Consider the following 23,493-nt stretch of genomic DNA (forward strand, 5'->3'; position numbering starts at 1 on the left):
TACCAGTGGTTTTCATCATTTAACCAAAATCTGTGAAGTTTAACTATGTAAGTCTCTAGAAGAAGGAGGTGATATTAATACAGGTGTTGGTACATGATGCTGTTTTAATGCTTAAAAGAAATCTGTGTAGAAATTTAGCTATGGATGCTGGAGATAGCATGTTCTGATGTGGATTGGGGTTTTTTGTTGTTTAATAATGTTTTAGGTGGTGACTGGATCTGGTCGACAGGAAGCTCAAAAAACAGATGCAGAGTATCGGAAGCTCTTTGATCTCTCTCTCCAAGGCCTGCAGCTTCTCTCCCAGTGGAGTGCACATGTCATGGAAGTGGTATGTTATCTGGGGAATAAAACCAGATGAAAAAGAGGCGGCTTGGTGAGGTTGAACAGGCTTTGTTTTAATGGAATGAAAAATGTGTGTTGTGTTTTGTTCCCGTAATTCCCCTCTTCCTTCTTCCTTCACTCCTTTTCTCCTCCTGCTCCAAACCACATTCTCAGAGGAAGGCACATGAAGTTCTCTGCGGCTAGGAGTAATATTGCCGCTTTGAAGATCCAGTAGCATGTACAATCTTATACAGTACATTCAACTTGTTATAGTTAATGGATAAGTGATCACCTGTGAGCCTTGACCAGATGTTTTTATGTTGCTCTTGATATGTACATATTGTAGAGTAATACTTCATTATTTTCCTAAACATTGTTTAAAATAGTATTGTTAGAAATACCCATACCAACATGCAGTCACACAGGAGGTGATGTTTCAACTGGCTATGTTTAGACATCATCCCTTAGTAAATTGAAGCATGTAAGGTCTTAACCAAAGACTCAAAAATGGATGGAAAGGCTCCCATTGGCTTTAGATGAGGCTTTTAGTCAAAAGGAAAGTAAACGTGGGGGAAGAAAAATTTGAGAGAAGATAAGGGAGAGGAAATAAAGAACCTGCGAACCTGCAGAGTTTTTTATGTTTTAATAATTTATTTTAAAAACAGATGCCTGTTAGAAAAGTGGCTCTTTTTTTCCAGTAAGAAACTGCTTAAGGCAGAAATTGAAGTGGAAGATACAGGAGTCCTTTTTATACTGCAGACACTTAGATAAAAGCTGCATGTCTTACCTGCACCAAAGCGTGTTCTAGAAGGGTTTGAAACAGATGACGTGTTGTATGAGAGAAGCTAGACTTGCTTCTACTCTTTCTCTGATGTCTGAGGGAGCGTCAAGCCGTTTGCACTGTGTGAATCCAGTGCAGTCAGTGGTCATAGCTAGAGAACCAGTCTCCTTTCCTTCTGTATTTTTAACTGCCTCTTTTCAAAGCTGTTAGATGAGTCGTGCTTTTTCCTGTATTATCCTATTCTTATTTAAATCAACAGTGTATTTTATGGTGAAAATCTTGTTCTCCTTTTCTCCTTCTTAAGAGAGGTTGCTGTTGTCTATTTCTGGCCTCTGCAACTCCCAGACTTGCTCCCTTTATTTCTGTCATTGCAAATTGCTGCATTCAGGCTCTCTCTTCACGGTGACAGTGTTCCTATTTTATTATATCTCTGTAGAAATTATATTTTATTATATCTCTGTAGAAAGTATCTCATTCTTTAGCTCTGTTTTTATCCTCCTGGTTCCAGAACAAACTTTCTCTGAGGACCACAGCAGGGTTTTTTGCCTATTATCGCTGCTTTTCTTTGTCTTTATGATTTCTGTGGATTCCCTTAAGCACTTCCTGTGTAAGTTCGTGTTCACCTTCCCCCTGTCCTCCCCTCCTGAGAACTTATTGCAATCTGGAGTATCCTACTTATTTACCAGTCTTCTGCATTCATTCAGTACCCATGAACTTTGTTACATGCATCATGTTCAGATGAAAAGTTTCAGCATACGTTTGTTATCCAACTTAACCCTGTCACCTTAATTCTCCCCAAATACTTAATCTTTGTTTAATAATTTCCTCAGTGTCCTCTTTGTAGCACTTAGGTTGCAGTGTGGGGTGCTCTACTTTGCCATGGGTAAATTGGTGCAAATATTAATCCATTATAATAGGCAAATATATATTGGTCTGTAATCTAACACTTATGCAAAGGTAATATTAACCAGACCTTACTATTCACTGAACTCAAGTTGAGAAAATTGTATTTGAATGTGACTAGGATTTTTTGCTAGATGTACCCTGATGGATGTTAGATCAGCCTGACACACTGCTCAGGAACATTTTGAGCTGTGTTTGCAGTGACTGAAAAGGCAATATTTAAGAGAAGTGCATGCTATGCAGATGATAGTGTCACAGATAATACAGTTACTTCCACACTTTTAAGCTCAGTAAACATTTAAAAAAACCAAAAAAACTGTGTAGTTTTCCAGTTGTCTTTTGAATTCTAAATGTGACTATTTCACCAAGTTGGAAGTTCCTCTTTTTTGTGTGTGGGTGTGATGGATTTTTTTCATTATGCTCTAAGGTCTCTCTGTTTCTCATGCTTGAAGTGGAGAAGAAACTTTTGCCTACGTTAGCATCTGCTCAGTAAAAAATACCCTGAAGTGCACTACCTGCTGAGTGTGAATTGCATTTTTTGAGCTAATATGGGATTGGTGGCTTTCAAGAAATTTGTTAGGAAAATTATTGTTTGGCATTTGCACTAGATAGTAGTTTCAGAATTTATGCAGGTTTTGAGAATAGTACCAAATATTATTTTTCAGATATTCTTGAGTACACTGAAGTATTTCTTAAAGCATGTTATTTGTGTCCAGCTATGTTTTGTGTTTCTCAGGCCTTTTTTTCCCCCCCTCCCCCATCTTTTTTCTCCCAATTCTGCTGTATGAACTGCAGTATTCGTGGAAACTGGTACACCCAACTGACAAATATTCTAATAAAGATTGTCCTGACAATGCGGAAGAGTATGAAAGAGCAACAAGATACAATTATACTAGTGAGGAGAAGTTTGCTTTGGTTGAGGTAAGGTAAATCTTTTTTGACAGGGATTTTTCAAAGATTAATTCTCTACAAAGTATTTTCTATACTCAGTGCAAAAAGACAGCATGCCCTGTGTTGACTCTGAAAGAGCATGTTTTCTTCCATCCAGTACATAGAAGGACCACAGGAAAACTATTCTTTATCTTTTGGAACTTACTAATTCCCTTTTTCTCATTTTCTGTATTTAAAAAAGGGCTTTTTGAACAAAATAAGAAAAATACGCAAATATTTTTTGCAGGTCATTGCCATGATCAAAGGTCTTCAGGTGCTGATGGGAAGGATGGAAAGTGTTTTCAATCATGCCATTCGCCATACCATTTATGCAGCTCTTCAAGACTTTGCCCAGGTCACACTTAGAGAGCCGCTAAGACAAGCCATCAAAAAGAAGAAAAATGTCATTCAGAGGTAGCATTCTTGTTCTCATCTTCTCCTATATTCTGTCTCCCAAGTCTTACTAAATTTGTTGCCGAATTGCACAGCTTCTAAATTTTTGCCTCTTGTAAGTCTGTATTCCCCTACTAGTCTGTTTGGTATTCAAAGTTAGCTTGGTTGAATACGTATTGGAAGTTGAAGAAGTCTGAAGTCAGAAATGAATGGCTGCCAACATGGCTACTGTAAGAGTCCAGGCTGTCTTGAGCCACTTAGGACTACCGCATGAAGTCTTGTGTTCCCTGGAGTTTATTTTTATTTTAAGGAAAGATAAGTACTGTAATATTGAAAGCAAGGCTAGTATTTTTATTGTGAAGTGTTACTGTCTACCTTTCTTATGATTCCAGTGTTTCCTCTCCTTGTGTCTCATGTTTACATCCCACCCCAGAGTCTTATCTCTGCCCTCTCAGCATCCTGCCTTCTTTCTCAGCTTCTGCTTCTTTTGGCTTACTAGCCTTACACTTCTCCTCCAAGTGCTCCATCTGCTCACACTGATTGGTGGCATTTCCTGACCTTATTTTTTGTCTGTAATTGTTTGCTTTTAATCATGATTTGTTTACCATTTTCTTACTTCCATGTTTCATTGCAAAGATCTTAGAGGTGAAAGCCTCTGGCTAATTAGACTATTGCTAAATGCTCTGACTGACACAAAAATACTGTCATAAGCTAAAAATAAATTATTCCAAATTACTAAGTTTGCAGGTAGATTCTTTTTGTCTCAGGGACTTTCATGAGATAGGGAAGTATGACTTTCATACCCACTCAGATCTGGGAGGAGACATTTGCTTGATCATTCAGCATGCCAAAGGATCATTCAGCATGCCAAATGGCTGGCTGTGTTTCTGACAAGTATCTGAAGCTGAGTTCAGTATTTGGAGTTGGAAGTATGAAGCTGTTTGTATAAATTCCAGCTGAATTCTGGAGTTCTGCTGGAAACAGGAATTCTGCTGCTTCTTTTTATTTCAAGCCAGAGTTGTCTCTCTTCACTTTGGTTGATAATCGTCATTGATTTTATTGAATAATCTGCTTTTTGTGATTTAGGAGAACAAAATGGCTTGATGCACTTGCTAAGGATCCCAGAGGTGAATTCTTGCTCTGGCAAACCAGTTTCAGAGGTCAACTTTATTCTGACAGAGGAGAAGGGCTCTGGACTATCCTTTTTGATAAACAGTGTGGAACGATTGTTTTGTGGCTGTGGCATTCTTGAAGTTGTTGGCAAAATTGTTTGTGGTTGCTCTGAGTTACCCTGAGGTCTCAAATGCTGTTGCAAAGTTTCTGTGCCCGTGGAAGAGTGTTTAAAAAAAATAAAATATTCTCATCAGTTCACTTGGATGCATACTGGTCTGAAGTAGTGTGAATTGTGTTCAGTGTTTTGCAGGCCATCAGAAAGACAGTCTGTGACTGGGAAGCGGGTCACGAGCCGTTCAATGATCCAGCTCTAAGGGGAGAGAAGGACCCCAAAAGTGGTTTTGACATCAAAGTCCCAAGGCGTGCAGTGGGACCCTCTAGCACTCAGGTATTTTCCTGTCTGGCGGTTGTGATATCTGTCAACAATTATTGCATGAAGTATTTTCTCTCTGGCCTGAACTATTTAAAAATTGCAGGTTTGGGTTTGGTTTTTTTTAAGTGCTAAAAATCTACTCTGATTAAATTTATATTTGCAAAATTATATATACTTAACCAAAATGCTCTGGGTTGCTGTCACTTTCTACTCTGCATAATTTTTCTAAGTGTTCCATCTCTTTAATTTGGTTTCCTGGGAAGAATTATTTTCTCATTGAGCTCCTGATGTTTTTTAAATAGTATTTTTGAACTATTTAAATTTTTTCTTGACTGACTCCCATCTCTTGTATGGCTGGTGGATTTTTTTTTTTTGTTAAATCCCATTATTCAATAGATGTCTATGTAGTTTTAAAATATGTTTAAAATATACATGATTGCCTGTAAAATATGGAGAGTATTTGACTTCTGACAAGATCCCTCTTAATGTTCAGTAATGAATGATAAAACTGCTCCCTAAACTCTGTTTAATCTGCCACTGCCACTAAAACAAGAGATATTTCAAGTGTGTTGTCTGTGGTAGTCAATGAATCCCATACCTGGATGCCCCTTCTTGTTACCTCCATATAATTGTCTTTTTTATTTTCTTTGGGGATTTGTTTGGAGAGTGTATGGTCTGATATTCATAGCTCATCTGAGAAAGTGAGGTACTGAACACTTTGAGTGAAAAATTGAAGGCAACTGTGGTTTGTAAAGACAATCTTTTAATACCTAAAATCTGTGGGGAAGAGAGCATGTATGGAAAATAATCCTGGGTAATAAAAAGTTGCTTCAATTGTGGTAGGATGGGTTTAATGAAGATTTTGGTTTGGGAATTGGAAAAAAATGGTTTGATTTCTAATTTTCTGGGGGAAAAAAATTAAATATCACCACCAGTGTGCTTCTCCTGTGCTTGGTATGTTTAAGGGCTTTGTTTCACTGGCTGCAACAGGCTGTTTAGCGTACACACTTCTGTCTGCTTTTTCTGCTCTTGGGCTGGCACACTTGTCTGTCTTGGCTGACAGGAGGAAGGGAGGTCAAATATATTGTTTTTGGATAGGTTTTTCTCAGTTTCATGCAGTTCTAAAATGGCTGTGTATGAATTGGTAATCTTTCAAATGAATTTGAAATCTTTGCAAAATCATTCGAGAAGCTAATGGTTCTCTGAGCATCCTCTGAAATGAGCGGGAACTTTTTCCTTCGCTTGAGGGAGCACCAGATTGCAGTGATTATTCTGAACAAAGAAACCTTTCTGTATGTCCTCCTCTGCATGCTTACTGTGCTGCTTTTCGTTTTTAACAAACTAACACGTTTTCTCTGCTTCTGTTTCCCCTTCCTTATTTACCCACGTGTTTTTATTAACGGATTCTCTCTCCCCTGCCTGCCCCTGTCTGTTGGTTTTTAGCTCTACATGGTTCGCACTATGACAGAGTCCTTAAACTCTGCTGAGCTGTTGAAGCAGCTCAAGTCTCTGGGATTGGAAAAGCTATTGCATGTGACACACAAGTTTCTGAGGCAGTCCTACATCTATCCGCCTCTTTTAAACTTTGGTGGTAAGACATTACTTATTACTTTTACTTTTTGTGGTGATGTGAACTGTTCCACTGCAAATGGTCTGCTGCTAAGTGTCAGTGGAGGTCCCCTTGGCCTGGGTAGGCATTTGTGCTGGTGTGTAGGCTAGCGTTGCATCTGTTCCTCTCGCCTGAAAGGCTTTTACCCACACAGTGCCAGTTTTCAATTTGAAGTGGAGCAGTCGCTTACTGATAGTAATTCTCAGTGTTGCTCAACTAATGTACCATGTGTATTTTCCTTTTTTCCCCCCCTTTTCCACCATAATTGTTTCCTTTAATGATACAGCTTTACATGGTGAGAACTATGTTAGAGTCCCTCATTGCTGACAAAAGTGGTTCCAAGAAAACCTTGAGAAGTAGCCTTGAGGGGCCCACCATATTGGACATAGAAAAATTCCATCGCGAGTCTTTCTTCTACACTCATTTGATAAATTTCAGTGGTAAGATATGTAGATGATCAGTGTCCAGCTTAGCATGTCCTAACACCTCTAACACGACCTGGAAAATGTTTCCGATTGCCTAAGTCAACTTACCTTTCGTTTATTTATCAAGAGCCTTGGTCTGTCCAAACTTTTTCTGAGACATGATATTCAGTATTGTGGTGGGATTTTTATTTTGACTTGTTATACATTTGTTTATAATGCGTCAAATTTCATATTGTTACCTCCCTTTTCTATTTTTTTTATGTACGTATTTATATAAACAAGGGACAGATAAGTCTATACACATTGAAATTTTAAAAAGGAAGTAGTTTTTGTGTTTTGGGTTTTTTTGGGATTTTTTTGTTTTTGTTTTAAGTACAGAGGAAACAAATTCTCTGTTGTGGTAAATTTGATGTCATTTCACTGCTTTTACTATTCAGTTAATTGTAATCGGAAACATGCTGTCCTAAAGAATTCACCTACTGACATTGAATGTATCTAGTCTTTGTCATCACCATGCTGTGTTGTCTTTCATTTTTATTTTGCTACCGGACTCCTTTACCCTCAGAGAATGGGGAACCTGTTAATGTTGGTCATAATGCTACTGGGGAACACCACTGCAGAAGGTCTTCAGAAGATCTTAATGTAAAAAGTTCATTCCTGTTTTGCTTCTCAAGCCTTCTGCAAAAGAAGGCTTGTGCTAAGGGTTTTCTGGAGAGGTGGGAAGCACACCTCTGCACCATTGACAGCAGCCTCAGAAACTTTTTGTTTTAATCCCTCCTTCATGTGTCTGTCTGTCATTTCCTGCCCATCTAATCAACAGGAACGTGTGGAGCGATTCAGTCCTCCAGAGGGAGAGACGGTACCGGTGGATCCGGTACAATTTTGTCTCCTTTGCCTGCTGCTTCCCAAGCTCGGTGTATGGATTTCTCAGCCCCCAGCTGAGAAATTAAACAAAATCCCCTTTTACTGGTGTACATGTTTTTTCTGTTTAACTGGTAGTCTGGTCCACTTCCATGCTTTTTTATGTAATAAGGCACCACTTCAGGGGCCAACATGGAGTTCAAAACCCTGAAAAAAAAAGTCATGGGCTTTGTGTTTTGAATTTGGTTTACATATTTGGCCTATGTATAGCTCTAGTGACTCACGCCTGCTTTTTTTGTTTCACATTGTATCATCAGAATCACAGTTGTATTGTTCCTGATGTATTTCCATAAGAAGTGTAATTCTTCCTTATTTATTCTGAAAGAAACCTTGCAGCAATGCTGTGATCTGTCCCAGCTGTGGTTCAGGGAATTCTTCTTGGAGCTGACCATGGGCAGAAGAATCCAGTTTCCCATTGAGATGTCCATGCCTTGGATTCTGACGGACCATATTTTGGAGACCAAAGAGGCATCAATGATGGAGTAAGATCTACTTGTGCTCTTCCACTGAATGATTATTCCTAATGATTGCCATTCCTTATTATAATGTTACTGCTTTAATTGGTTTTATCAAGCAGTCACCGAGAAGGTATTCTAAACCTTTATAAAATTTTCCTCTTACATTTGCCGATTTCCAGATTCTCAAAGTTTTCTTTTTGAAGTGAATAATTGAATTATGAAACCTTTCATAGAAGTATCATTGCACCAGCCAAATATGTTGTTCCTTGAGTGAGTTCTCCTTCCTTACTGCTCAAAGATGTCAATATAATGCATAGTGGTAAAAGCATAGTTCCCTTTTGATGGAAAGCTACATCTAGAAAACAAGTTTCAGACTGCAGACTTATCTATACAATTTCCTGAACTAGCAGAAGACTTTCCTAAAGGAGAAATTGTGATACTTTTCATATAAACTCAAACAAAACCAATGATCCGGTTTGCTTGAACCATATATAGGTTACAATATTGGCTGGCTTACAATGTCTTGACTGCACCCATCCTAAAGAATCATAGTTTCTATAGACATGTAACTCATTTTTATTTTCTTCTTTTTCATTCAGGTATGTTCTGTATTCTTTGGACCTTTATAATGACAGTGCTCATTATGCACTTACTAAATTTAAGAAGCAGTTCCTCTATGATGAGATTGAGGCAGAGGTAAAGTTACCTTACCTACTGGAGAAAAATAGTCTGTCCCTGAATGTGAAAATGATGCTAAAGGCCAAGACCTATTATAAGAGATTCAGAACAGTTGGAGATAATAAACAAACTGAGAATGAAGACCAGAAGATGGATAACTGGTTGGCTGATATGTTGTGAGGAAACCTATAGACATGTGCAAAACTCTTCACGTTAATGCAGAAAACTGAATGTCATCTTTTGTGCTGGGAAATTTGGATGCATTAACTTTCTTAATTATGTTTGATAAACAGTGGGAGGTCTCGGATAAACTCCCCTCTTTTAAGAGTCTCTAAACACACAATTTTATTTTTCCCTCAAGGTAAACCTGTGTTTTGACCAATTTGTCTACAAGCTGGCAGACCAAATATTTGCATACTACAAGGCAATGGCTGGCAGGTAGCTATTCCAGTAGTGAGAACTTTTCTTCATGCATTTCTGCTCTGCTTTGCTGTCCAATATACTTAAGCGTTTTCTTCCTTTCTTAATAGCCTACTTCTGGATAAACGATTACGATCAGAATGCAAGAATCAGGGAGCAACCATTCAGTTGCTACAGTCCAACCGCTACGAGACGCTGCTGAAACAGAGACATGTCCAAGTGAGTTAACTCATACCCTGTTGTATTTGAGTTCTTTGGCAATTTTCCAATGGTGTTGGTTTATATAAATATATAAAGTATATAAAGTATATATTTATATATAAATATATAAAGTATATAAAACTCTTTCTGTGCTTTATGTTCTGTCATCTAAGTGGCATAACTGACATTTGAGATCAGCTTTTTGTCATATGAAGGAGTAAATTTAAAAAAAACACTTCAAAGATCCTGTTTTAATGCAAATGTCTGTTGCAGTTAAGCAAACACAAGCCAAATAGAAATGTCATGTGTGGTAGCGTTGTCTTCCTAGTAATGTCTTTCACCAGTTTTCAATATGTTGTTGGCACAATGTCATGGAAGCATAAAATGCTGATATAAATACTTAGATGTAAATGCAACATGTGATTTTACTTCTTTTTGTGAGAATTGGGATGTAAGTTGTAGTACCTCATTTGTTCATGAATTTATAAATTTTGTCCATCTGCTTTGTTTGTGTGTTTGGAATGCAGGTTCACCATGTGAGAGTCTGTTAATCTGTGGAGTCTCATAGTCCTTGTGCAGCTTGTCTTGTAATTTGAATTTCAGTTCAAAAGTTTTTTTTCATGTTTTTCTTTAGCTTCTTGGTAGGTCAATAGACCTGAACCGACTGATCACTCAGCGAATTTCAGCAGCCATGTACAGGTCAATGGAACTGGCAATTGGTCGATTTGAAAGTGAGGATTTGACTTCCATTGTGGTGAGTGTTATGTTGCAGTTTTGCCAGAGTACTAACACGGCAGTTGGGGTCTAGATGCTAGTTTTGTTTTAATTTATTTTTATTTAATTTTTATTTCTTTTATTTGCATTGAGAATGATAGACATCTAGACTTTTTCTTTTTTTTTTTCCCATTATAAATCTGTATTTGCTTTATAATGGCAGAAGCAAAAAATTTTTCTCAGGCTTTGCTAGAAGTCCTCTAAGTATTCTCTCGACAAATAGTTGTACAGTCATTCCTGACAGGAGAAAAGGCTGAATGACTAGCAGGCAAACTTGTTTCATCCTAACCTTAGTTAAAATATATGTAAATGAGAAATACTTTAAGCAGTCTTATAGAAAAATAACAACGTTTTTCCCTCTGATATTTTGTTTTAATTTTTCTGTAAGTTTGTCTGGTTTACAAAGTCTAGGTTGACAAAACCTCTTACCAAGAGAAGCAGCTTAGTATTGCAAAAGGCATTCTTTTAGTCACCTCCAGCAAAATCATAAATTATACTGGCAAATCATCTGTTGCCATTGTAGTATATTGTGGACTTTATTAATTCTGATGTGCTATGATTTTTTTCTTCCCATACCTTAACCTACATCTCTGTTCAAACAGTGCTTTGGCCTGTCCTGATGCAGTACTCTGGATATGCTGCCCTATATGGGATCGTGCAAGTCCCGTCCCGTTGAGACTGAGAATCTTATTCTTTCCTTGCTCAGAAAAGAAATAAACCTGCTGCAACCATGGGCCTTGGGACTAAGGTGTAAACATCACCTGTAGAGAAGGCATACACTAGGAGCCATGAAGAAACAAGGAAAATGAGCATTCTTGTGATTTGAATTTTTGTAAATGCCCACTTCTGTCTGTGCTTATAGATAAATTGCAGACCAAAACAAAACACCCTGGTGCCTGGTAGAATCAAAATGAGTTTTTTTTACCCAGGCAGCTTGGTTTTGTAGCCTGACAAAAATATCTTTTTTTGTGGAGGAACGACATCTAAATTGTGCCTGCGAAAGAAGAGCATCTGTGCAATGTTGAGGTGTCTTTTTGAGTTAGTCTCCTGATAAAAACGCTAAAAACCAAATTTTATTTCTAGACTGCGTGAATTTGACAGTAGATATGCAGTCAACAAGAAAAATATCAGAAACAGTTCTGCTGGAATGAAAAATAAATTAGAAGTTATGCAAGAAAGTTTACCACTGGTCTTTCTGAAATAAGTTTTTTATCAGTAAGATTTTGTCATGCAGTTAACTACCTTGATTTAATTTCATTCTTTACTGAAGATAAATCAAATACTAAGGGCATAGAGCCTCTTGACTTTTCAGTGCTTGGTGTTATAACCTTTGAATTATTGAAATGTAGTTTTTCTTTGTTATGTGCAGGATTTTCTTAGTGGCTAGGTGAACAGAAACCATTGATTTATGTGTTTCTTAGGTCACAGGTTCTCACTCTTTTCTTGAGTTATAAAGTGGCAGGGCTAAGGTTTTGTCCCTCCAACATGGTCCTTTTTTTTTTTTCTTGTTTTTTGTTTTATGCAAAATAATTTCTGCTGAAAACTGCTTGTTTTCCTCAGTGAGAAATTGATACTAATAGCTGAACTTATCAGTAAGTTCTGCTGTTCTTCAGACATATAAATGTGATGTTATCCCTACCAGTACTGCTACAGAAGTTAGTTCACCAGTTGCCCTACTGAGCAGAAATTACTTTGTGATAGCTTGTAAAGTAGGAAATGCAGAAGATGCTTCTTGGCCTATGTCTGATGCCATTTAAATGTCGGAGTTTTAACTTTTGCTCAATGGAAGAAAAGTTTGCAGAGATCTGTGTTTGAGACCCATCTGCAGTGTGGACCGATTTTAATAAATACCCTTAAAGTCTCAGAGAGTTTTGGTGGGAGATAAGTTACAAAACAATCCCAAGACCACTGATTCTTTCCAGCTCTTATCATTATAGTAAGAGACTGGGGGACAGTCAGTTGTTCATTTTGGCTGCTTTTTAGTCTTCTATTCGGTCAAGGTTCTTGATGTACTTATTGAGTTTCTCTTTCTTCTTGTTTCTATAGGAGCTGGATGGCTTGATAGAGATAAACAAAATGACTCACAAGCTTCTGAGTAGATATATGACCTTGGACAGCTTTGATGCCATGTTCAGAGAAGCCAATCACAATGTGTCAGCCCCTTATGGAAGAATCACTCTTCATGTCTTTTGGGAACTCAATTATGATTTCCTTCCAAACTACTGCTACAATGGATCCACTAACAGGTTAACATGACAGCCTCTTCTTTGCATCAGTTCTTCTACCACGTGCCCTGCAACTTCCTTTCTAGCAAATGGTGACAAGTGTTTTCCACTTCTAATGCTTTACTTGAAATGATGCAGCATGAGTCATTTTACTAAGTACTGTAAAATGTATGAAAGCCTGTTACTTGTCCAAGTCAAATGTAACCACAGCATCCAAATTCTGATATTTTAATGACTTAGCTATGACATACTGAAAAATAAAGTGTGTCCAAAAATACTGCAAAATGCGTATCAGGAAGATACTTTGGTAAACAGGATCCTCAACTGTGAGACAATGGAAATAAAATTATATTCCTGATTCTGTGTTAATGTGAGGAAAAGGATTGTTTACTGAAGAAGGGAAGAGTGCAGTGTTCACTGCATCTACAGTTACAGCCTTTGAGGAGTGAGTAATGGAAATAGAAAGAGGTAGGATCTAAAGTTTGAATGAGTGGAAAACACAGTGCTTGGGACTTTGGATTTCTGGGCTTCCTGCTTGTGTGCTGTTTTTAGGATTTGTGCTGCATTTAGCCTTTACTCAGGTTTTGGTTAAAGCACTCTGAAGTGACAGTAAAGTGATACTGAATATGGAGCTGTAGGAAGAGGAGGAAGCCTGTTCTCATCTTTCACTGTCTCCTTAGAGAGCTTTCCCTGTCTGACATGTTCCATGATGGTTACGTTGCATTTTAGATCCAAGATTCTGTCTGCAAAAAAGAAAAAAAAGGAGTGTTTTCTGTGGTTAAGTTTTAGCCAAGAAACTTCTGTTACGTGAATCTGTTTGCGCAGGAGAGTTGAATGTATTTCTGAGGAAGCTACTGTGCAGTTGATGTATCTGGAGATCAATATCGGAATATTCAGTGTGATGTATTAAGAATCATATAAGCATAAGATTAAAAGAAAATCTTGATGAAATGCTGATCCTTCACCTGTCAGCTTTAATGAAAGACATTCAATAGCTCCTATAGCAATTCAGTCTGTGTTCATCCTGGCTATAAGGACTGTCATACTGCAGACCACAGTGCTTGAGAAGTGAGCGTGGAATGCCAAAGGGCACTGCAGGAGCCTGTGGGACTGTTGCTTGTCTGTTTGAAAACTGTATGCATGAATTAAGTTAGGCTGATCCTCAAGTGTGATGGGTAATTAATTCACTATAATTAATTTAAGAGATGATAAAGGGAGCCAGATTTTAGGCAGTATGTGTACCACGTGTCCAATTTCATCATAGAATTGTTTTGGTTTCAGTCAAAAACAGCAGTGTGGAGAGAATTAATGTGTGTGTTGCACGTGCTATATGGTGCCCATTGATATTTTTGCTGAGAGAGGGAACAAGGAGTTTCTAGCCCTTTTATTGTTCTTAAGCAGATTCATGATGTCTATTGCTGCCTTGCTGTTAGCATGAACTTCACGTTGATGAGTTCTCTCTGTGTTCAACTGTACGGGTTTTTATTGTGTGCAAATACAGGAGTACACAGTGAGGAGCTCTGTGAGAGCTGCTAGTTTAATTCTTAACTCTCAATAGGTAATGTCTTGCATGAAAGCAATGTGTAGACAAGGGAAGAAAAGTAACAACGAAAGGCTGAAAGAAAGAAATAAGCATGACAAAAAGCAAAGAGGTTACTTGGTGGTGATGGGTTCGAGGTAGAGCTGCCAGGAAATGCGTAATACGTGTGGCTTGCCTTTTATTAATTTGACCACAGCCTAGGTGTAAGGGTCCTTCTTTTAAAGATGTTTTGGTCAGATTAACTTGTATCCAGTACCTTTTGAAGCTCTTTTCCCAAGAATGCTTGAACGTGATGATTTCAAACATCTGTAAAAGAGTTTTAAGTGTTTAGAAGCCCTGCAGGTTTGGTTCAAAGGCTAAGGCTATTCATGCAGAAGTATTGAAACACGTTGCATGTTTAATTATTTGGGATTTAGGATTTTTTTTTTTCATATCTGATAATGTACTGAGATTAAACAGTGAGGCTGCTATTAAAAGATTCAGCAATTTAATAATTGCATTTGCTGGTTTTCTGAAATTTAGTCTCATTAGTGCTGGCCAGCTGCACTGCTGTGTCCAGAGTTGGGTACAACAGTTTGTGGAGAAGGAATGGAGAGGTGAGCAAAGGGACCTCTGCAGGTGGGCATTAGCAGTGAAATCCAAGGGTGTTTTTAATCCACTTGTTGTTGATCACAAAAGAAAGAGAACAAACTTTTGGGTAATGGCATGAGCATATAAACTGCAGGTGAGGTCAAAGCCCTCTCTAGTCCAGTGTCCTGATGCCAGCAGCAGCCATGCAGAGGCTGAGTATGAAAACAAGGGAGGCTTGTGGTGACTTTTCTCTGAGGAAATGTGCCAGCCTCTAGCAATGATCAGGTGTTTCTGTAAAACAAAAATGGTGGCATGTTAGTGCATTTCTGGCCCTTTACAGGTATATTTTTTTTTTTCCCCATAAACAGCCATTTCCCACTTGTTCTGTGCTGCTTGGGATTTTTTTTAAAGAGCCCTCTCTCACATTGACCCTCAGTTGCATGTTTTTCCAAGCTGAAGGTCTTTCCACACCAAGAATCTTTGTCATGCTTATGCCTGCATCCTGTACTTTTTTTATTCCTCTGTATCTTCTTGGAGGACTAGGGCTGTCCAGAAGATTCAGATGACATGAGGACAACTTCCAGATTTTTGTTCTTTGTTCATTTTCCACTATCTGTTGTGTTCCTTTTTCTGCTTTATTTTCTTTACTAATTCTAAGCTGATCTTTTCCTTCCATGATAGCTTGTTTTGTGCTGAGGGCTAACAGAGAAGTAAGTGTGAGACAGCCTACATACTTATTTGGATTGAGGATTTTCTGTGCTTTCTTGACACAAATGATACAAGCTTCTGGGGACAGTAGTCAGACTTGCAGCTCCATCTCCTCTCAACACATTATCCAAACCTGTATTCTCTGCTAAAAATTCATGTGTATAGCACTCTTCCAAATGCAGTATGACATGTTTCTTCTGAGGATACAGATTTGTCACAGAATGAACAAAAAGACCAGCTTTTTATTTTTCAGTCTTCCTTCCTGCCTGCCTCTCCCCCTTCCTTTTGTGAGCGCTCTCTCGTACTGCTTTTGAGACTAGTTTTCACAAGAGAACAGCTGTGTCTTTTTGTCTTGCGTATACTCTCATAGTCACTGTTCAGAAAAATTCTCAGCCCTTTCAGACACTGCTGGAGCAAACCTGAAAAGCAGCACTGGCAGTGAAAACTACCTAGTTTCTGCTACAAAGAGCCAAATGGTGCAGGGATATAGGCTCATGCAAAGTAGGGGTGACTGTTGTCAACTACCTTCCGCCACCTAAAAAAACAAGCAAGCAAACAAAAAAGGCCTTTCTGCCAAGAGGAAAGGTAATAGCAATGGAGTGGCAGATATCTGTTACTCTTTCACGCTCCATTTTGTCTGCTGTTTCCTCACACTTCAGTTTGTAGCCTCCTGTTCTCTCTATCTTGACATTCATGTTCAAGAAGGGTGACTTAGATCTTGCAGTCATTAAGAGAGGAAGTGTAGGTCTACCCTTAGGTCTGGTAAACAGGACAAACTAATTTGAGAAGGCTGGAAGTTAAGTGTGTTCATTCATACTAATTAAGCAGGGAAAGGCAGAGGGACAGAAATGAGCAGAGAGGGAGGATTGTGATATTTCACTACTTCTGAGATGAAGCTCAGGAAGTTTATGAATGAGATTGTCTGTCTGATCTGATGCCTGCAGTAGCAGGGCAGCAGGCTCATTGACTAAAGCGGTCTCTTTTAGATTTCTCCTTATTTTCTTAAATAGGTTATGGTAAAGAGAATCATAGAATCATTTAGGTTAGTCTGTAAAGTGCTCACTATGAACTCCTTCCTGGTAGGTATCACAGAAACACCGATACAAAATGATTTAATCCCTAAAATACTTACTTCAGGGCTCATGTCCCTTGGCAATTGCTGCTGCAAAGCTTTGGTAAACCAGCAAGCTTTTCATCTGCTTAATCTACTTTGATTACAACCTGTGTTGATTAAAATGCATTAATTGCTGTGAGATCATCAACACTGATTAAAAATGAAAAGCACTGATTATCTTGGAGTATGCCAAAACCTGCATCCAGCAGTATCCGAGGGAAAGTAAAAATTTGCCTAACTTTAGCACTGATACTCAAACAGCTTCAGTCCTTCAAAGAGATGTTTCTTTTTCTTGGAGGAGGAGCAGAAGGAAGCCAACCAGCAGGATGCCAAAAAGAAAACACACACAGACATTGAAAAAGTTTGAAGAATAGCAGATGATGCTGAACTGTAAAGGTCTCTATATAGCTCTTAGTTTTGAGGGAAGAAATCTCTTAATATTTATCTGAACGATATATTGGGATTAGTCACATACCTCCTAGAATGAAGAATGATATACTCTCTTTAGCCTGTTGTATCCTCAGTCTTAGCCATAGCCCCTCCGTAAGATAACAAGTGACTGTATCTCTTATTAACCTCTTTATTCCTCTCTCAACATCTTTCTCCCAAGGAAGTATAAAATGGGTGCTTGCTTCAAGTCTTTAAGAAAGCTTTAAGACTATTTTGCTACTAGTCTAAAGCATTAGAGATGGAGGAACCCCCAAGAATGTGGAAGAGCACTGGGGAACACGCAAGAGTTACTTGTACAAAGCTAGTGAAATTTAGGGACTGTGTCTCAGAAGTGTTTCTCCAGTATTTGATTTCTGAGACTGTGATTTCTTCTCCACCCAAATACAGTCTGACTAGTTTGCTCCCAGACACTAACGACATTGTAATTCAAATATATTCATAATACCTTTTTGAAAAGACTAAGAATTATAGTTACAGCTTCCAGAGTCATGGGATGCACCCACATTTATATTCTGAAACACTCTTTTCCTTGTGAGGATTTTAATGTAGTGATAACAAATCAGCTCTTGCCCAATACATTTGCACACTGAAACTCACTCTTATCTCAAATGACATGGTATCTCTAATGATTTTTTTCATTTTAGAGATTTTCTTAGGGCTTCAAAATTGATGTCAGTTTAAAAAAGAATACCATTTGGAGAGAAAGAAGGGGGAATAGAGTAGTCTCTGGGACTATCATATGTTGCAGATTACTTTGAATTCCATCAAATGTTTACAACATATTTGGTAAACTTATTAATGAATTATCTGTGCAGAGAACAGATTCAAGTAATCTCAAGAGGAAGTTTTCAGTTACTATGCAAGTGAGAGAGAAGGGGGAACCTTGTAAACTGAGGAAATGTAAGGAGATTTAAATTATGTATAGAATATATATAGTATCAAAACCAATACACATAAGGGATCTTTTTTTCCTCAAAACCTCTAAATGTAAGCACTTTCTGTACTTGAGCAAGTACAATTACTTTTGGAAAGATAGAGCTAAAATACATGAACAAGTAGCTGAAACTGTGGGTATACCTATTTTTGAGCAGGTTAAAAGAATACAGAAAACCTTGTCCTGAAGTTATAGATTCTCACAAGAATGATTCAGATTGCTCAGAGATAAAGCACAGTGGAAATAATTGCAAGCAACATGCTGCAATTTATACATGTTTGGGTGAAACATCTTTTGGTTAGCATGGCTGTTTTTGTTTTCAGCTAGAAAATGGATGTATTAAAAATAGAATTTCTCTGTTCTTTCTAGGAAAAATTATTAATGAATCATTTATTTTGTGTGCTGATTAAATTCAAACATACTTTAAACAAAACCAGATCAAGATATAATTGTATCTTATGATATTACAATGTACTGCAAACTTCCTTTCCTGAAACGTTTTCCTAGATGCATTTATTTTACTCAGCTGTCACTCAGAACAGCTTGATCTGATACAAACATTTAATGTACACTTCTTAAAGAGCTGTTTTTCGTCTTGCCTGTATATACAGCTTTGCACAATTTACCAAGAAATTGTTTTTATCAAGTTAAAAAATAAAGTAGTCATCCACCCCGTAAACACACACACCAATAATTTTGCTCAGTTTAGTAAGGTTAAGCAGAATCAGAATTGTAGTAGATGTTGATTAACTTCTTTCTGCACTAAAACTGCAGTGCTGCAAAATGTGCATTACACAGTCAACAGGCAACATCAGGGGAGCGGGTCTGTGCTGCTTGTTCACGAGAGGATTTGTGCCTCCAGAGTTCTGCCCAAGCACCGTTCTTCAGACTCTGGGGCCTTCAGTTTGGAGTTGGCTGTTTGATCCTATCTTTTGCATTACTCCATGTCTTTGCAGTTCTCTTGTCCTCCTCTTAACAATATACAAAGGTAAAGCTAAACATGATTTGTGTTGGCACGTGCTCACACTAAAGTATGATCAAACTTTTGAAACATTAATTTTGCTACAAGGATTATACCCTTCCTCCTGGGTTTTTTTTAAAGGTACTGACCTAAAGCATCTCTCCTGCTGTGAGTTTCTTTGGGGGGAAGAAGTTCCAAAATGTTAAATAGAAATGTCATGTTCTTCTTTGAAGATGTAGTTCATTCTCAAGGACTTAATTTTGGCAGCACGAGGAACTTCCTTACTGTCTGTCATAGGCTGTTGCTACTTTGTTAGTTGCTTCTCTTTTTGCTGGGCTGGGCTAGAGTAGAGGTGAGAAATATTTTGGGACCATACACACCACTGGAAGAACTGGGTCCCAGTAAGTAATGAAGAATTGCATTATGATTTGTGTCCAGGCTTTTGAGCAATGCAGGCTATGTGCTTCCCCAGTTTCAACTTGGGCTGAAAGGCTGCCAGTCTGGCTTTGATTTTATATGTAGACAAAAGCAGTATTATACAGGGTAAGGTGCATTAGGTGCACACTTACTAACCTAAGTGTAATTAATGAATTCTTTATTTTGTTTCTATAGATTTGTTCGGACCGTGCTACCGTTTTCTCAGGAGTTTCAGAGAGACAAGCAGCCTAATGCACAGCCACAGTACCTCTATGGATCGAAGGTTGGATTTAATTCACTTTATGATTTGCTAATGTTTAAAGGGATCTTTTTTAATTATAGAAATTACGGAATATGAAAAGTATTAAAAATGGACTCAAATACATTTTGTGAATGTTTTAAATTCAACGTACACTTTTTTCAGACTTTGCTGTGAAGCTCACAATATGTTCCAGCCAAAGAGCAGGTGATTAGTCTGATGGTTAGTCTTATCTGACATAACTAAAAATAAGTCCTTCTCTCAACCACCTTGCATTGCACAGTTGCTTGTAGTGGCAGTGCAGACTCAAAGAAAAGATTAATTAGACATCTGGTGAAGTGAGAACCGTCTTGGGTGCAGCTGCTCCCTTGTTACAGTGATGAAGACTGTGATGACAGGAGAAAAGGGAACAGATAGGAAAAACTGCTTCAGATGTTATCTTACTTAAAAGGAATATAGATTCTGACCATCCTAAACTATCAGATACCAAACTGCTTAAATTATTTTTAAAAAAGGAAGTAGTATTTCTTTGGCATCTTCAATCCAAGGACCTCAAAGTTGTGATGAACTTGTCCTCTGGCCATCTCATCTCCTGTATTAGCATCATCTTTCTTGCTTTGCAGATTAGGAGTGCCTAGAAGGTTTATGCAAGGTTTCATTGGAAGTGCACATGATATGTAGTCACATACTCTGTGCCTTAAGGCAGTGCCAAATACTGATGTTGGAAAGGAGCTTATGTGGCTGACCAGTTGAGAGAGTACTTGGCACAAGAGAATAGTTGTGGGCTTTTGCAGAACTACCCAAGTGAGGAAAGTTAGCCTGTATTCACAGGACCAATGCTATGCTCATGTGTGCAGTATTGTATGTTGAAGGGATAGGTTTATTCTCCCTGATCACTGCAGATTTATTTTCTTATGCTTTAGAATTATTACCTGAGTCTTAATGACAGTTAAAGGCATAGCACATTAACATATATCTGCATTTTTAATATCCAGTCAGAAATATTGATCTACTTCAAACAACAGTAAAAACCAGCAGTGGTATCTTCAGCAAGTCATTTGAGAATATTTAACAAGATGTTATTCTTTATTTTGCATTGTGTTATTGAGTATCAGTGAGACAAAATGAAAGTATGGAAAAGATCAATAAAAATGTAAGGATCAAATTAGAGGATTGTTGACTAAAAAAAAGCTTTAAAATTATGTAGTCTGTTATCCTTGTAATTTATACAAGTGCACTGTGTCAGTTTCATGTCTAGCTACTTTATCTCCTACTTAATATGAGCATAATTAGTCCTTGTCGTACTGTTATTTTCTGCACGTCATATCCTAGTTATATGGTGCAATCTCCGTGAAGTGATGTGCCCAGCAAGATAGTGTTTGAGAACTGAAGAGATAGCTCAGAAGTTAATTCAGTCCTAATACATCTGCTACATTTGTAAAACTTTTATGCTTTTAAAATGTAAAGGAGGTAGAAAAGGATTCACATGTCTTTAATGTGGAATGTAACAGCTGATTGTCTGGTACCGTGAATAGTGTTTTATATAATTGTTCTCCAACAGGGAACAGTAAATTATAGGAAAGTGGGATAACTACATTAGAGTTAATGTGTTCCTTACTATTTTAGGAATTCACCAGATGTAGTGTAAAGAACAAAAACTCCACTGAATTTAGTAGAGATTGCTAACTTAATTTATCTAAGTGATGATACAGTGGGGTAAGTGACAGAGGATTAACTGAGGAACCCTCTTTTTATCAGTCAGGTTACATTATTAAAATGAGTTTAGTAATCTTTACTCTGAGAGCTATACATTTTTAGAGATTTGATTATTTTTCTATACGAGCAGGAGCAATTGAGGGGATTCTTAGATGTGTTTCTGGAGCAAGTTTCATAACTAGATATGCCTATATTAGCAAATATTCCTGACTGTAGTTATAAATTTTTACAAGAGTATGTTTTTATTCTTGAGTCTTATGTGTTTTGGAATTAAGGATATCTGAATGGAATCTTAGGAGGACGTTTCTATTGTATATAGCAAATAACTGATAGTAATTCTTACGTGATAGAGGCTACACATTCTAGCGTGTGATGTAATTGCATTATATTATTCTGTGTACTACACAGCCAGGCTTGTCACGGAGCATATCCTTGTTTTGGGTCCTTTAATGGTTATATTGTTGAATTGCCTCCTGACTGGGTAACAGTGGGATATAGTGTAGCTATGTATTTTTTATTTTATTGTCTTCTTTGAGTTCTTGAACTACTCAAGATATTCAGGTGAGCACTTCGTATTGATCATATAGCTAAGGAATATGACTTTTTATTTTCCTTATTGGACTTTTTTTAGGCTATCCGTGGTGTTTATTTAGGTCAAGACAAGAGCATTGTGGTTTTTTATGTATATGTACACTCATATATGCATGTATTGGACTGTAATGGCTAAACATTTTCTGTGCAGAAGCTTTGCACAAGCAGTGTGCTTGTTTAAGAGTAATTAAAGAAATTTTTGGTTTTGATTCTCAGGTATTCCTAAATGGATCAAAGCATTTGGTCTATATTAACGTGTATTGATGCTTAGCCTAGACAGTTGTGTCCACGTTCTCTGTTGCATCTAAAGTTTTCTAAGCAGTATCTTCATCCAATTATCAAAACAGAAGCCCACAGATACAACTTACTTCTGGCTGGCATGGGAGCAGAGCTGTCAGGTGGGAAGGAGCCAAGCTGCAGAAGCTTGTCAGCCTTTTAAGTGAGCTGGAGTATTTTAGAAGCTCATTGAGCATGGTCATTGAAATCCCTTTACTCAGGTGAAGAGTGTGTAGGATTAGTGAAATGAATGCTTGCAGATTGAAATTTGACTGGATGTATAAAATACTTAATGTGCATGTAATGAGGAGTCTCTTCTGGGGATTTGGAACTAACTGCATGTTAATGAAGTACCCGGTTTTATAGAGTTTGTGTAGACCAGAATTTAAGACCTTCCTTTCTGGTTTATACAGCATTTTCATGTTTGTCTGTCTTCTGTATTTTGTAGATGCTAACTCACTTGTTTTGTGAAAAAAGCCCCCTTTGGAAAATACTTCTGAATGTGATTATAATGTTTTTTATCTACTGCTGGTGCACAAATTAACATCAGTTTGCACTATGTTGCATCTTGTTATCAGTTTAGTAATCACTTAGAATATTTGTCCCTTACTAGGTCACTGTTAAAACTGGACAGTGAGCTACCAAAACACAGAATTGCCAGAATGAACCAGAATGAATCTGTAGTAATACTTTCTGAGCAAGAGACAAAAGAATCGCGTAGCTCTGTGAGTGTGTGATGACATGAGTTCTTCAAACTTAGTGCAGAAGTCAGATGACACTACTTATGCATTGCTCATTTGCAGTGTGTGCAAGATGGTCTGTTGCTTGTGAGGCAATAAAAATGTGTGTCTAAGCAGTGCACAGTAAACTCCTTGGATGGAATGGTTTTATATTTAGATGAGGTAAATTCCATTCCTGGGAGCACTTCCATGGTAGCTCCTTGCCTTCTCAATCTGATATATACATGTGTCTTTTTGTATATATGTGTTTGTGTATAAGTAACAAAATTCAGTAGGTGAATTGCTTCAAAACTGCTTTGAGACTGAACTGCTCCTTGTACTCAGTATGGTATATACATGTGTGTGTAACATATAAATGCAAGTAAATGTATGTATCGGACTGCCTTAAAACCCACATAAAGAAACAGGTATGCAGAGAAGTAAACAGATTTTCAAGGGCCTAAGATGTTGGCGGAGATGAGAATATATCTCTTGGCTCTATCCCTTTAACATTAAAATTATCTTTTCTCTTTTTGATGCAATCCTAGTCAGAGAACTGTTGCTGTTAATTTGATTACAAAATCATTTTAAAGCATTTGTTTTTGTTCCCACTACCCAGCTGCCTCTTTTTGGCAGTAGACCTATAGTGTTGG

General features: G+C 37.7%; 1 protein-coding gene across 3 annotated transcripts in view; it reads left to right on the forward strand.

Moving 5' to 3' along the window:
• Positions 1–23,493, forward strand: part of CYFIP1 (cytoplasmic FMR1 interacting protein 1) — an 84,219-nt gene that overhangs the window by 34,490 nt on the left and 26,236 nt on the right. The window contains exons 12-23 of one of the 3 annotated variants that reach the window (XM_074814986.1): positions 206–328; positions 2,801–2,926; positions 3,183–3,349; positions 4,742–4,889; positions 6,318–6,465; positions 8,155–8,311; positions 8,887–8,983; positions 9,327–9,403; positions 9,496–9,604; positions 10,221–10,340; positions 12,407–12,606; positions 19,475–19,562. In XM_074814986.1, the coding sequence (XP_074671087.1) occupies positions 206–328; positions 2,801–2,926; positions 3,183–3,349; positions 4,742–4,889; positions 6,318–6,465; positions 8,155–8,311; positions 8,887–8,983; positions 9,327–9,403; positions 9,496–9,604; positions 10,221–10,340; positions 12,407–12,606; positions 19,475–19,562 (1,560 nt within the window). Of the gene's footprint in view, positions 1–205; positions 329–2,800; positions 2,927–3,182; positions 3,350–4,741; positions 4,890–6,317; positions 6,466–6,769; positions 6,924–8,154; positions 8,312–8,886; positions 8,984–9,326; positions 9,404–9,495; positions 9,605–10,220; positions 10,341–12,406; positions 12,607–19,474; positions 19,563–23,493 lie in introns of those variants that run through there. The other 2 variants (XM_074814985.1, XM_074814987.1) reach the window with 2 other exon arrangements.

Source organism: Strix aluco, chromosome 2 (genome assembly GCF_031877795.1).
Source record: "Strix aluco isolate bStrAlu1 chromosome 2, bStrAlu1.hap1, whole genome shotgun sequence".
Classification (NCBI taxonomy): domain Eukaryota; kingdom Metazoa; phylum Chordata; class Aves; order Strigiformes; family Strigidae; genus Strix; species Strix aluco.